Source organism: Pundamilia nyererei, unplaced genomic scaffold, assembly GCF_000239375.1.
Source record: "Pundamilia nyererei isolate P.nyererei 1_Seehausen unplaced genomic scaffold, PunNye1.0 scaffold00006, whole genome shotgun sequence".
Classification (NCBI taxonomy): Eukaryota; Metazoa; Chordata; class Actinopteri; order Cichliformes; family Cichlidae; genus Pundamilia; species Pundamilia nyererei.
Window position 1 is genome coordinate 353508 of NW_005187407.1, and position 15177 is coordinate 368684.

At 42.0% G+C, this 15177-nt stretch overlaps 1 protein-coding gene across 1 annotated transcript in view; it reads right to left on the reverse strand.

The window, feature by feature from the left end:
- LOC102215109 (zinc finger SWIM domain-containing protein 6) overlaps positions 1 to 15177 on the reverse strand; it is a 46429-nt gene that overhangs the window by 13882 nt on the left and 17370 nt on the right. The window contains exons 2-5 of the mRNA XM_005721987.1: positions 5908 to 6264; positions 4354 to 4502; positions 2635 to 2785; positions 993 to 1172 (exon numbers count right to left, since the gene is read on the reverse strand). Coding sequence (XP_005722044.1) covers positions 993 to 1172; positions 2635 to 2785; positions 4354 to 4502; positions 5908 to 6264 — 837 coding nt within the window. The remainder of the gene's footprint in view (positions 1 to 992; positions 1173 to 2634; positions 2786 to 4353; positions 4503 to 5907; positions 6265 to 15177) is intronic.

Consider the following 15177-nt stretch of genomic DNA (forward strand, 5'->3'; position numbering starts at 1 on the left):
TTTAAATAAACCGAATATGAGTCACACCAATATGAAATTGAACTTCTCTGCTGACATCATGATTTAAAAAAAAAGAAAAAAAAAAAATCTTTTTTCTTGTTCATTTTTGAATCGATCGTTAAAAGAAAGCATCTTCTTCTCCTTGTCCGAATCAGGGTCACGGAGGGGCGAGAGGTAAGGCCGTGTTCATTTTGACAGCAAACTTGAGATGATTCAGTAAAAAAAATAAAGTGTAGACTTTTGTCGTGGTTTTACCAGTGAGAGTTGCTCCACACGATTTAACAAAGCGTCTTATTTGCCTTAACATCTAATGTGGAATGTGTTCATATGCCTACTTTTCTCTTCCTTCCAAGTTTTGACATTTTGTCTTTTCATGAAAAACAGAGAACCGTTTCTCATGGACAGATCAATTGTGTGCACCTAACCTCACTGCACCACAGATCACATTCCTGCCTTTCTGAACAAATTAATTAGTTCTTATTGGATCTCGTCAATGCGTTTCAGCATATCTTCTGTCCTTGTGCTTTGATTTCTATGTAATTATTGTCTGAATTACACAAAAAATGAAGGTAATTATTGGTCAACAAAATTCATTAGCCGGCCGCCGGGCAAACATACAGAGGTAGACATCCAGTCGCACTCATATTCACACCTATGGCCAATCAGCAATCAGCAACCTAGCCCCATCCCCATGTTTCTGAACTATGGGAACAGAGAGAGGCCACATAGACACGGAGAGAACACACAAAGGTTGGACTCAAACCTTGGACCAGGTGATGTTGCTAACAGCACCACCGTGAATGGACTAAATTTATGGGAAAGAAATTTGCCAAAACAGTTCTTTGGTTGCTCGCTATTCATTCCTGCACAACAGATCTTGGAGGTGCCATAGCTGTGACGAGACTCACCTCTCACCTGCTACAACTGCCAGACACGTGTCACGACCAATAAATACGTTACTGACAGACATACAAAACCTGTCGATGTCTTACCTTGGTTGCCATGGGCGCCCTGAGGCAGTGAGTGGGTGAGGTTGGGCAGCTCGTTGCCGTGGTTACCGTCCTCCCAGGGGCAAACGTCCACACTGTTCCATCTGCGCAGCTGGCGCAGCCATGATGACTTCTGCTCCGGTTTACAGTGGGGGTTCAGTACGATGCACATCCACAGGGCACCTGGACACACACACAAACACACACTTCAGTTACCTGCCCTACTTCTCAGTTTGTAACAGTGATGTAAGCAATGAGTCATACAAAAGACATAAAGTGTGTCTTTTGAGATTTAAAATACCTTTAATACAGATATCATGTGAGATTGAAAGCTCGGGGCTGTTTTTACACCCTAACACTGTTTCTTGTTCTTTTAGGAGCACATTTTACGTGCTGCCGCCATCTTGCACTGGAATACAAAACTCTGTGAAAACAGAGAACTTGACTAGTCCCGAGGCAACGCTGACTGCACACACATCATTTTAGAGTAAATTGGAACAAACAGAATATGAAAAGTGGCTATGTCTCTGGGGATACAAGCACAATCGGGGATTTTACTCTCCAGACTCCAAGAGATATGTATACACTCACATTGTGTGTGTGTGTGTGTGTGTGAGAGAGAGAGAGAGACTGTGTGTGACTGTATTCTACAGATGCATATGTGTGCAGACAGAGTTTGGGAGGAAGGACGAAGGCAAGGACATAGACAGAATAAGAAGGGAGAAGAAAACACGGCGGAGAACAGAGAGAAAGTGTAAAAAGGAGGGGGTGAGGGGAGAAAATGAAATGGGGGCGCGGATGATGTGGACGAGAAGACACGGGTGAGGACAAGTGAATGAGGCAAGGCTTTGTGTCTGGAGGAGAGGAGTAGCTGCAACTCAAAGAGGAGCAAGACAAAAGAGGGAGCAAGGGGGAGAGAGAGCGAGAGAGAGAGAGGGAAAAAGAGAGCGGCGCCAAGAGGCAGCATTTACCACACATCAGGGGGAGTGATAAGGACTTGGGAAGAAGGTTTTGAAGTGTGGACTTCAAAGAGACCGTGCACACACACACACTTCCAAAAATACGTGGGATTGAAACAGATGAGATCACTGCGCTGTCCTCGCAAGGTGCAGAACAAGACCAAAGGGAGAAAACGAACATCATCATCAACAACAAAAACAACAACAACAGCAGCAACCAAGGCATTAGAGAAAGAACAACAAAGACGCGGAGACAACACGGCTGCTGTCCTGGTGATGAGCCCGCTGGTTTTGCGGCTTGTGAGGATGTGCTTTGCTGTAGGTACAGCACGTCTGTCAGGAGAACTACAGGATGTATCAAGCCGAGCGAGAGCACGGCGAGCGGCACTCTGTCACATCAGCTTAATATGTAATGAGATGAGTCTGAAAACACTGCAGAGGTTATAACATTTAGGGTTTCAGCACGATGCATTAAATAGCTTGTAATTCACAAAGACACTTTTATACACCACCAGTCACAGTGAGAAAGTGACTGGGCTGTCAGTGACAAGTGTGTGCGGGACAAAAACAAAAAAAAAAAAAACACAACACCTTTGTGTCGATTTTTGCTAAATCCGTCTAGGCAAAGAGGTGTGTGCACATTTATAGGACAGTATGTGCGTGTGCAGTGTGTTTCTCGCTCTCACCCAGCTCATCCCAGAGCTGTCTGTACTTGTCGGTCATGGTGGTGCCCTGCTGTCTCCACAGCGCCAGCCGAGGGTCTGCCATGAACTGTTCTGTGATCAGTGTTAACATCCTCGCTCCGTTGGAGTCACGCATCTTCAGCATCTCCCTCACCTAGAGGAGGACACAAGAGGGACAGGCCCGCGCACACATGTAGTTTACAGCAGCTGAGGAACAAAGAGCAGCGATAACACGAGCGGCACGTTGTTCTAACATCGTGTGCGCGCTGAAATATTCATGGCACGTACGCAGGCTTAAATCAATGAAGAACACAACTTTTATGCCTCGGGATGGCGCAAAACCCGGGCATGTTTTCATATCTACTGTGTGTAATCTGTTGATCTTGGTGATAGAGGTAAATACAGTGGCAGCAAACATTTATATTTTAATCTTGCAGCTACTGCACTTGTCAACGGTCAAATCAGGTTTAATGGTCGCATGACAAAATTCCTCTCATTCTCGTCATGTTTTGTTTCCTTAAAACACTGTTTTAAATACTTACTGTGCTTTTTAAATCCAGTTCTTGACACAGAAACGGAATAATCATTTATGTTTTCTAAATAGTTCACTGATTTCACTTAGGGGTTTTAATATTCTGCAAAACTAGATGTCACAAAGAAAATCCATTCATTACATTACATACAATATGGCATCATTAAAAAAATTAAAAAGAATGAGAATCCAACTTCAATAAAATCAGTTACTAGAAGAAAAAAGTAAACAGGTTTCTTTGTGCATAAACAGCAGCGATAGTTTTCTCTTCTCTACTTCACTTTTTGTGAGAAGCGCTAATCACAAGAGGGACTAGTTTATTGTAAACTATGGTGGTCAGCAACTTCTTCTAGGAGGCATTAACACTCTTGGGTGTGCAGGAATATCAAATATTAATCTGATTTGCTACTTCTTTAAAGACAGGGGAGGGGATTTTTCAGTGAAACACCAGAAAAACAAAAAACAGTCAATTTCAACTTTGCAACATGTGCGGAGACAACACTCACGCACACACACACGCATGGACACTTGCAGTAGATTCAAAAGTTCAAATGCAGTGGATGTGTGTTTTAGATTTAAGGGGAGCTCTGCGTAAGCGCAAGTGCGTACATGACTCTCGATGTGGGCGTGCACGTCTGTGTAAGCATATACGCGGCTGTTAGTGGGCGTGCGCGCGCACTGAAATGAATATAACAGGCAACAAAGAGCATGAAGCCGAGAGATATTCTAAAAGCCAGGCGGACTGGATGATAATGGCCTTGGCTTGCAGTCTTTACATAGCACACAGCGCATTAATGCTGGTCTAGCTCTGCCACTGTAATACCAGGTAACGGAGCGAACGGCACGTCTCTCATGTAATCATTTAATCACGGGTACAAAGGAGCATACACCGCAAGCTTTCGCCTTCCGATACCTCTCTCTTTCTTCATCTCACAGTGTCCGTCCCTCCTGCAATTAGCTCCAGCATGGCGTTCAGTGTATGTGCTCTCTGTATTATGTTGTTTTTACTCCTGCTTCTTATAAAAGTGCGCTAACATTATGGAGAAAATATTTATTCAAAGTAGCTGTTTGTTCTTGTGAGAAAGACAAAAGAGCAACGTGAACGTGTCCGTGACTGGCAGGGCTGGTATGTACTGTATGAGAGCTGGTGTGTTTTGTACGTGTATGTGGGAGTGTTCCTGGGTCTTGACCTTGCTGAAGAGCAGGTTGAGCTGCTTGCCCGAGCCGTGGTATCCTCCCTGGGACAGGAAGAGCTTGACCTGCTCCTGAACCTGCTCCTCATCCAGGTGCCAGCAGTTCTCATCATCCACACTAGCTCCCGCTGTGGGGTCCGGGGCCCCTACACACACACACACACTTCAAATCTTAAATGTGCATAAGGCCATAACATTTTTTCCCCTCATTATCTCTTATCCTAATTAATACTATGGCATTTTTGGTATAGGACATTTGTGAATATATATTTGTCAAATAAAACCCCGTGCAGATTTTATATTCCAGGGAATGAGATGAAAGTCAGTTTAATTTTGTTCATGAAAAGCACAAAAACAGTGCACTTTGATCTTAGCAAACACAGTTAAAAGCTAAGTCTACAAAAAAAAACAAAAAAACCATCTCTTTCCAAGTTCATTTGCCCTTCCTTTTAAGAAAGAGATCAAAAATGTCTCCATAAATAGCCAGGAAATTTAAAAAAAAAAAGACTGACAATGTGACTCATCTTTCTACACCTTTATATCCTATGACTACAGCAACCTGCAAGTGCACTACTCGTACTGCAGGCAGCAATGTGGTGTTTTGTTTCTATAACATTACCAAGCACACATCAGCAAAGCCATTTAGCTATTTGATCTTAACAATAGACAAACTTGCCACCATTGCATTTTAATAAAACTAATTTTAATATAACATAACGTCATTATTTCAGTGCCGCCATCAATAATTAAACTGCATTACCGATTAAGCAAATTAACTGGTTTCACTGAGATAGATTTTTGTTAAAAGCATGCAATAACAAATTGAGTTTTAAAGATGTCTTTCCGAAGACTCGCTGAGGAGACGCTCAAACTGAGAACCTGAACAGGAGTAACTCTGCTAGCAAGAGTTAGTTTACATTTCTAGAGCTATCGATGGCTCATCGACAGGTCTCTTCATTCTCAAAAGACTCTGTCTCTTCTGTTCTCCGTCTTCTTTTTTTGGCCCTCCTTCTCAGTTTCCTTTGCTCAAGTCTGTTTCCTGTGTCCCGTTATTTTTGGACACCTCCCCATAACTTCTTTTTTGCTTCCTTCATCACTTCTCCAGTTACAAAGCAGCAACACACACAGACCAAAAAAAAAGAAAAAAAAAAAACGCATCCAGACTCTTTTATGCCTTTTTGTGCTTCTTGGTTTCCTTGGTTTCTCTTCCCGAGTTGTTTGCCCTTCTATTTGTACTTGCTGCTTACCTCTTCTGGGTAAGCAGTAAGTACAGCATTGATAACAAATCTGTCTAGTAACCTCTTGATCTGTATCTCTGCATTGTTATATCTCTCTCTCTCTCTCAGAGGTAAAGAAGAGCTCTATAGTGTTGATTGCAGCCACAGAATCTCTGCTTGCCGTCTGGCTCTTATTAATGAGTAACATTGATCTCGCCACACTTCACCTTCCCCTCGCAGTCAATACGTGCGCACGTAGAGGCTGTTAAAACCCACATGCGATCTTAAACATGCCCATTACCTCACAAAGACACTAACACACAGGTTTCCTCACCGTGGACCTGATTGATCTCAGAGTTCTGTGACAGAATCTCGTCTGCCAGTTTCTGCGCAGTAGGCAGAACCTCAGTGTGGTGGACTGATATCAGATACTGGACGAACTTCTGCAGCTGGTCTCTGCTCATCTGGAAGAGGGTTTCCGAGATGGGCAGGTGCAGCTTGACCTGTTCCGGTTTCCGTACTCTGTAAAGCGACAGCGCCACTACATGGGCGCAATAGAAGATGTCCTTGTTTCCACAAGTGCACGTTACCGCCGTGATCTTGCAACGATCAAAGCTCACGCTGACGCTGCAAACGAGCTCCGGTGACGAGGGGGTGGCGGGGTCCGTCACTGTGCCGCTCAGGTGGAAGCCTGAAAATGTTAGAAACAAAAGAGAACGTGCTTTGTTTTAGGAACGTTTTTGTTAAATGCTTCATTGTTTTCCATTTGTCTTTGCAACTAAAACAACAAGCCAAGCTACAGAAACAGCAGACAACTAAGCAACGTCTTATATAATACAGGGACATAACCACCATCAGCCACTAGTTAACGGTGCTTACACTCTTCTTTGTAGAATTGGTTTACTTTGGAGGGTTTTTGAGCATGAAAGGTCTGTTTAGGGTGATGCTAATAGATCTCAGCTGGAGATGGTCCAGGTCCTGTAGTCCCAGACTATGACACTACCACCACCATGTTTGACTGTTGGTATGTTGTTCTTTTTATGAAATACTGTGTTACTTTTGAGCCAGATTTAAGAATATACAAATGACCACAACTGTTAGTATTGCTGAATCATGAAAGCTGACCTTAACTGAGACAAGGCCTGCAGTTCTTTAGATCATACGCTGGGTTCTTTTGTGACCTCCTCGATGAATCATCGATGCACTCTTAGAGCTCATTATGGCCATTCTTGGATAGGTTCACCACTATTCCAAGTTTTCTCTATTTGTGGATAATGCTTCTCACTGTGGTTTGCTTGAGTAAAAGGGGCTAGTCTAAGGTAGCCACATGAGGTAGTACAGCGTTTGAAGCTTCTGCATTGGATTGAGTTTTTAGTCAAGAAGGTTGCTGCTTGGTTTACAGATCTACAGACACACAGAGGCAACAAGACGTTTTGTACTACAGCAGCTAGTTCACCAAGTGTGCTCTTTATTAAATGACACTACTGTGCACATTGTCTACAAGAATGAATAAACTTAGGATGGAGTTATGTTAAACAGACTCACTCGGCCGCAGTCACCTGCCAAAGGCCCCATGTTCTCTTATCAGTATGATCAGGACCAGCTGCAGTCTACTACCATTACTGTGAGTGAGAGTAGAAGGGCCTGACAGAAATCTAGATGCAGGAAACTGCTGATCCACGGCAAAAGGAATTGAGAAAGAGATAAGGAAGTGAGCAGCGTGCTTGACTTTTCCAGTATGAATTATACAGGCTCTCATTTGAATATAATGTTTGATCTTGTCCTGACTGCACCATCCAGAGGCGTGGCTAGTCATTATTCGAGAATACATATGAATGAACCAGGTGGGGGTTCCCAGCAGTGGCCTAAAACACACACTTATGAGCATATGAAAGAGACACACATATGGGCACACACACACACATATTGAGGCACAGCGTGCGATCATGCATTTATTAATAATGGGAGTGGTTAGCAGAGGCCAGGAGTAGCTTATGAATGCATTTATGCGCTCAAGACAGAACTCTGAAATTCATGTGGACCATGCAAAGACATACATATGTTTAATATGTTTATCAAAGGACCGAGCGCATACATAGATGTGATATCAAGCATGTATTAACGCATATATCAAAGTGTTTTCTGGGGCTCTATATTTGGTATGAAGGGAGGGGCAGGAGTTGAATATTTTATAGGATATAGATGGAAATGAGTGGAGGATTATTCAGGAAAGCTAAACAGAGGTCAAAATAGACACCCTTCTTTCTTTGTCCTCAATGAGTGGAATAAGAAAGCGGGTGACTAAAATAGTGATAATGTGAAATATCAGCATTGTCCCTAAAGCAGCTTCTAGAAAAGCATAGTTGGAAACTTCATTTAAATATCTTGCATATCACAAGGCTGTCAATAGCTGTTGTCTTACAGTTTTTGCCAACAAGTTTTAGTTAGTCCTGCATCTAATAGCATTTCATACTTGGCGACCACTTTCATTGGTTTATTCCTTCTTTTTAGCCAACAATTTCAAGCATTTATTTATACATTTATATCCTTTCAATAGTTACTATTTTAATGACATGGTATGCTTTCAGCTAGTCATTTAAAACTCTTAATTCATTTTATCCAGACATTTTAGTTTGTTTATTTCACTTTTATCTCACCATTTCAACTGTTAATCAATACATCTGGCTAAATATTTCAGTAGCAAGCCATACCATTAGCTTCTCATTTCAGAGTCTTCATTTAAAATTTTACTGAGCTAATTTAAATGTTTATACATTATTTTTAGTTAACAATTAGCTAACAAACTGTGGATACTTTTCTCAATATTTAAGCTGTTAATACATTAAGGAAACAATTTCAATTTCAACCAATTTTTTAAACTATTAATTTCAAACTTTTTATTAATTTAGCATTCAATAGCATACTTAGCATAGCATACTTTGACTTTTATTTGTTTTAACAGTTAGCTAACAATTTCACTTACAAGGCATGCATTTGGGTAATCATTTTAAACCACTTTAAACGGTTTAGTTATAGTTTAACAGTTGAAATAGTGAAAATAATCATTTTAACAGTTGGCTAACAATTTAAATTACAAGCCAATTTAAATTATTGTTGCTTAACTAACAATTTTATTTCTTTATCTATATTTTTAGTTAACAAACTTAACTTCTAGCTTTACTTTGAGTAAACTTTAGATAACCACTTCACGTGTTTATCTAAACTGTGAATAAACTATGTGTTCCTATTTATTTTGACTGTCTGTTTTCTGCTTCACATCCATTAACTTCAGTTAGCAGTTAACTTTTCTTCTCAAGCCTCTTCAGGCCCCTCCATTCTTAAATTGCTTTGAATTCCCCCCCCCCCCTTTTTGGATTAGTTGAGCATTTGTGTCCATTTAATGCTTGTTCCCTTGGATGAGAATAGTTGCTATCGGTTTTATGAGACGGATGCCTAATATAAATCTATCAATACAACATTCAAAAAGCTCTATCAGCATGAATGTAATTGGAGTTTGTAAAACAGAAAGAGCAATGAATTATGATATTTACCCTTTCGCTTAGCATTATCTGCAAACTAAGAAATGCTGGCTGCAAAAACCTAACACTGCACAACACTGCCATGGAGATATGCGTTTCCATTCTGAAAGCCAGCTGGCAGAGGAAACACATGTTTGTTAACAATATCCACAGTAGATTGAGTGTGGATCAAATATGGCAGCCACTCGCATCTGCAGTGATCAAAGCCTATATGTCTCCAGCTGTGGGAGACTCCAGCACTGAGACAATCTTAAACTAGACAAAAACGCTGACATGGTGCACCTGGTTGTAGAGCAGAAAGCTAGCTTATTAAGCTGTAAAAAAAAAACAAAAAAAACATACAAATGAGGATTTTGTTTGTAACTCTTGCTGCTACATTTAGTCTGTCGGTACGTGCGTGTGTGTGCGTGCGCGCGGATGTCAAGCTTGTGCTTCGAGAGTGGCCCCTGGTCCACAGAGGGGGGAGAAAGAGAGAACATCAAAAACATGTGGGGCTTAGAGAGCCCAAAAAAAAATGAACCTTTGATACAATTTCACACACACACACACACACACACACACACACACACACACACACACACACACACACGGTTGTAAAACCAGCTGCACTTTAAAAACCAAAACTATTTTTCTTTCTCATAGAGAAAATGAACAGGGATACTTTTTGGATTCAGAACACATGGAGTATAAAACACTGAACAGCGATAAAAGACTTGCGTATTTAAAAAGCTAAATTCTGTCGTGTTTCCCTTGCTTTAATAGGCATTCTCACTCTCTCCCCTTCCAAGCCCTTTTCATCCATCCACATTCCCACAGCTCTTTCTCTCTCACTCTCTGACAGATGGGTAGGTAATGAGTTTCGCCTTTCCCCGTCCAATCGTCTGGGCACCAAAACCTGCCCCCCACGCCAAAAATGCCCTTTTAATTTAGCCAAGCGCTGAGTACAGGGATATTACTGTTTAGATACACGCACTAGCACACACACACACACACACACACAAACACACCTCCCCTGACTCCTAGTTGGGTGGGTATGAAACCTTCAATGTCTCATGTGCTAGCTATTAAAGAGCCTGGTTTCCCCCTCACCCAGTCCACCCAGCTTTCCTCCCCAAGTGGTACTCAGGGCTCTTTTCTGTGCATGTTCAAGAGGCCAGTGTTGGCTTTCAAAGTAACCATGGCGGCCATTTTTAGAACAAGGCCTCTGTGAGGTTGCCCTAGAAACCCCTTCTGACCGCCCTGGTGAAATCACACTTGGCCCAAAACACAGAGGAAGCAGGCAATGACAGTGTGTGAAAGAGTGAGTGAGAATGAGTGTGAGTGTGAGTGTGTGTGTGTGTGTGTGTGTGTGTAAAGCTAGCTAGCTTGCTAGACAGCTAAACAGACAGACAGATAGATATCCAAAAATGTCTGTGGACCACCCACACTCTTTGGGTGACCCACATCAAAGCATTCTTTCATATTGCACTTCGATCTTTCATTCTCAAATTGTGTAAGTGCAGATTAGCCAGTATGTGACGTCTTGACCAGCTATGACCACTTCTGCTTATTCCAAAAACAAGGGCCCCCCTGAAATGCCAGATTTGTGCTCTTATTTCAGGGAGGAAAGACTTGGGCTAAGACCTGCAGCTCCTTCAACGTACGTCTGCTGTGACGGAAGAATGCCACCTTTATATGCTCCCTATGAAACAGGATTTAGCTTCCCACATGAAGGCAGTTGGTGGGGAGAGGGGGTTTGCTTCACTAAGCACAAAAGTGCCCAGTGTTCCAAAATCAGTGAACTAAATTAGATTGAGCAACATACATATATTTCCGCAATCAAATTAAGATTCCAAGTCAATGGAGAAAATTCAGGCCCAGCAGTGGGAAGGTCATTAAGTTTATTGGCTGAATTGGTCCATGAGTGACTGTCACCTAAATCTAATATGGCACCCTGCAGTTCAGACAGCACTCATCCTGTGTGTGTGTGTGTGTGTGTGTGTGTGTGTGTGTGTGTGTGTGAGAGAGAGAGTTTGTGTGTGATTTATTCTGAAAAAATGATGCATTTGAATGAAAAAACAAAAGACAACAAACAAAACCAAAAAAAATAAAAAGAACCAAGATTAAACAAATGGGCCGGTATGAAAGCAAGTTAACAAAGGCAAAGAGGGAGAAACAGCCAGAGCAAATATTTAAGGCCCAGTCGCCTGCACAGATTCACTTTAGCCTTGCACATTAATCAAATTACCTCGTGGGCTGTAGACAGAGAGAGAGCAACACCTAAATCCGACTCTGCCCTGCTAGAGCTTCTCTGATCCAGAGGGGACCACCTGCAGCAGTGTGAGCTTTAACATGGGATCCTATTTTATGTTGACCAAAGATAGCCTGCTTAAACCTAACAGAGAAAAGGCTATTGGCCTGGAATCCAATCCATTTGGTCGGACTAAACTGAGAGGCCCTGCTGAAAGGAGATCTGAACTGCTACAAGGCTAGAAAAGGGACATAAACTGATGAACAACCCCCACCCTCTAACACTCCATCCCACCCACAGCTAAAGGAGCATTTCCTTCGTCGCAGCTCCTTGAACTGGCCCAATTAATGAGGTTACAAAGACGTACACAAGGCTATGCAGCATCTAAAAGGGTAGGTCTGTGTGAGTAACAATAAGTGCATGCGTGTGTGGTCCTATAAGGAAGAACCCATACAGAGACTATAAACAGACATCAGAGCTATTCTGCAGGAGACCTTGCTCCAGGCGTGTGTGTGTGTGTGTGTGTGTGTCCTAGGTATGGGACAGGCTTGAATAACACAACTGAGCTCCAGGGGCAGCCATATTCATGCCTTAAACCCACTGGTGCACCAAAAAAAAAAAAAAAAATTTTCCTCCCCGGGTGTGTTTTCATCACCCACACATTTAAACATGCATATTTGTACACAAACACACACACACAAGCTCCCAGTCCGAATGCTTATCCTGACAAGACACACATAAGCATAAATTAATGTTCTGAGATATTCTATGAATTTCAATGCATTTACTTCCGTTTGAGATTCTGACAGCAAAATCTGAATGTTAATCATAGGGACGGGAGGGAAAGTATACGTGTATGTCTGTGTGTTTGTGTCTACGTGCGAGTGTGCGCGCACACTGACGGATGTGTGGGTGATTGGAGTTGTCATCAGCTGGCGGTTGAAATGACAGTCGACTACTGGGCTGCTGCCACTTCGTTGCCACGCGGTACATCAGGAATGACTTGCAATTTTCTAACTATCACTTTCAAAATGGATTCTAATTTTGCTGGATTGGGCCTGTCAGACAGAGATGGTGTTACTGCTCTGCTGACGGATCCCAAAGGTTGGTGTTCAAGAAAATGACCAGTATAGGAAGACAGTGAAGCCTCTCGTCATGGACGGGCTTGAGACAAGAGGAAAAAAAAAAAAAAAAACAGTTTAAGGGATATTCATTAGAAAATGTTGGGGAACAGGGATAACCAGCTAGCATGACTCTATATAAAAAGATACATAAAAGTCTGTAAAAGTTTATTAGGCCTCAGTCACACAGGCCTAGAGACTGATTGGCCATCTGAGAACCACCAGTTGAGATTGAAAAACCTGGCAACCCAACTTTTTGATAAGTGGTTGCTGACAGTTGCTAGAAGAGGATGGTCACAAAAACTTGTAATTGCTTCACTCCCTGAAAGGTCACCAGTATTTTGCATGAGGGATGCCAGCTTGACTGCAAATACTTTCAGCTACTTCCCACAGTGGATGGATCCACATATCGATTTGGCACAGATTTTATGTGACACAATCCTCCAGTTTATCTGGGCTTATGATGGGCCACTAGGAGAACACTAGCTGTTGGCATCCTGGGGCGTTCTTTGCCTTCAGTCAGACCAGAAAGCATAAAAAGTGAATGACATCCCACGACTTCAAGTGATGGGAAATGAGCAGCATAAACATTGTTGAAATTCCATGCAAACGACTGAAATAATCACTTATAAGAAGAATACAGCCGACTGACATATGATCAGATAGTAAATATATTAGAAGGCTGCTTAGGCGACCAGAGCCTGGAATGGAGGCAAGTGACCAGCAGTCAGCTGCAAACCTATAGCTGACGAGCAGATCATCTACAGTGTGTACTGAGCACAAAAGTTGCAGCTAACACATTTCAAAAGCCACAAATTTTCCTTTGAGGCAAGCATTTTCAATTTCCGGTTTGTGTTGCACTTCTCAGTTTCACTACTGCATGAAGACTCGATGGCAAGTGTTTGCAGTCGAGTTAGTGTCTCCCGTTCCAAAAATGGGCAACTGAAGCAAACTGCTTATAATCAAAGCAATCATAACTGTACACTTCTTTGCAACCAATTTCATCTTCTGACTACAAACAACCTGGTCAGGAAATACATATTTATCCCTAATGACCTGTGGTTGCCAGGAGGTCACTGACCAGTCTCTAGGCCAGGGTGACTAGGATTTTAGTAATCAGTTTCATAGTGACTACCATCAACATCCTGCAATCACTCACCAACTGGTTAGGGAAATCTACATTTTTTCCTTACAACCAGTAATTGCCCGGTGAACATGGCTGGCATTCAGACCTGTGTGACTGTGAGAAACTAAAATTGGGGTCTAACAAAACGTGCTATGTTAGTCGTATTTAAGTATTTAACGCTTAAGTCTAAAATTACTATTAGGTGTAATTTCACCTGTGTGATATTGGGTGAACTGTTCCTTTAGTTGGTATCCAACAAATTTCTGTCACTTGATAAGTTAGCAGCCTGCTAATTCTGTCTCCCATCTGTAAATTAACTATACATTATCCCAATCCATGTGCAAGGTTCATTAGTGTGAATGAAATTACAGATGGCTGGAAATGAATGCGTGTAATTAGCAGAAGTCTGTCCCAGAAGACCCACGCAAGCTATAGATGAAGGTAAAGGGATCCATTGAAAAGCCATTGTCTGCTACTACAGCACTTGAGTAACTTTCTGGTGGGAAACCTATAGAGTAAGTTGAGACAGTAAAGCACTAGCCTTGTTCAAAATGAGCTGGTCTGTTCAGTAGACAAAGTAAAAGGAATAAATGGGGATTATTGAAAAGTGTGTTTTTCAGCTTTTATGCAAAATCTGCATGCAGAAACTCCCAGACTGACATGCAAAATAGATTGTAGATGCGTTTCGTTCACTTAATCTGAACTTTGACCCAGAAATCCTTTGGTGATAATGCAGCTTTTAGAAGTTTGTCGAGCCACTAAAGCTCAAATATTAAAATCGATAATAGAAAAAAGAAAGAAAAAAAAAGAGCAAGTGTGGTTTAAATAAAAAAGATTCTGTAAATGCAGCACAGCGCACAGACAAAAAGCCACTGTGAAAGTTAATGCTGCTGAAAGTGAACAGAATTTATTTGCATATGAAAATAGCTGGGCACTAATGGCACTGGACTGAAAACTGCAGCATGACTGCGAGTGCACATGCGTGGGTTATGTGCGTGTTTTTAGGTTCACTTCTCCACGCCAGGAAATAACCTTACTCTCTCTACCCTTCCCATTTCATTTGGAAAGTCACCCGACACACTCTCACACACACACACACACACACACACACACACACACACACACCCCTTCCTGCCACTATTCTGTGGACAGGTGAGTAGACTAAAGCAACAAGACAGTGATGTAAGTCAGACTGACAGTCTTCAGACAAATCCTGGCAGTGTGTGCTCATTCAGCTGGATCACTGAACCATGGATGTGAATAATTTGGATTCCAATTGAGTGAGATAGTGTATCAGGATATAAGGCTGATATAATAAAGACAGAGCTCAGTATAGTTTCATGCAGCTACTTTGTTGCCAAAATCTAAAAGCACAGCTAAAACGCAGAAGTCAATGCACAGACACGCTTGAACCAGTTTGGTTTTCTTTAAAGCATCTAGAGTGTAAGTTGTCTGAAATTCACTAAATTAAAAGCACAAACTCTCCATCCCAGAATGATGCAAAGAACTAACAACCAGCAGCCAACATATGGGCCTTCAGACAATAAACTGTGCCATGGCAACTGGCACGAGTCCTACTGTTTATCCA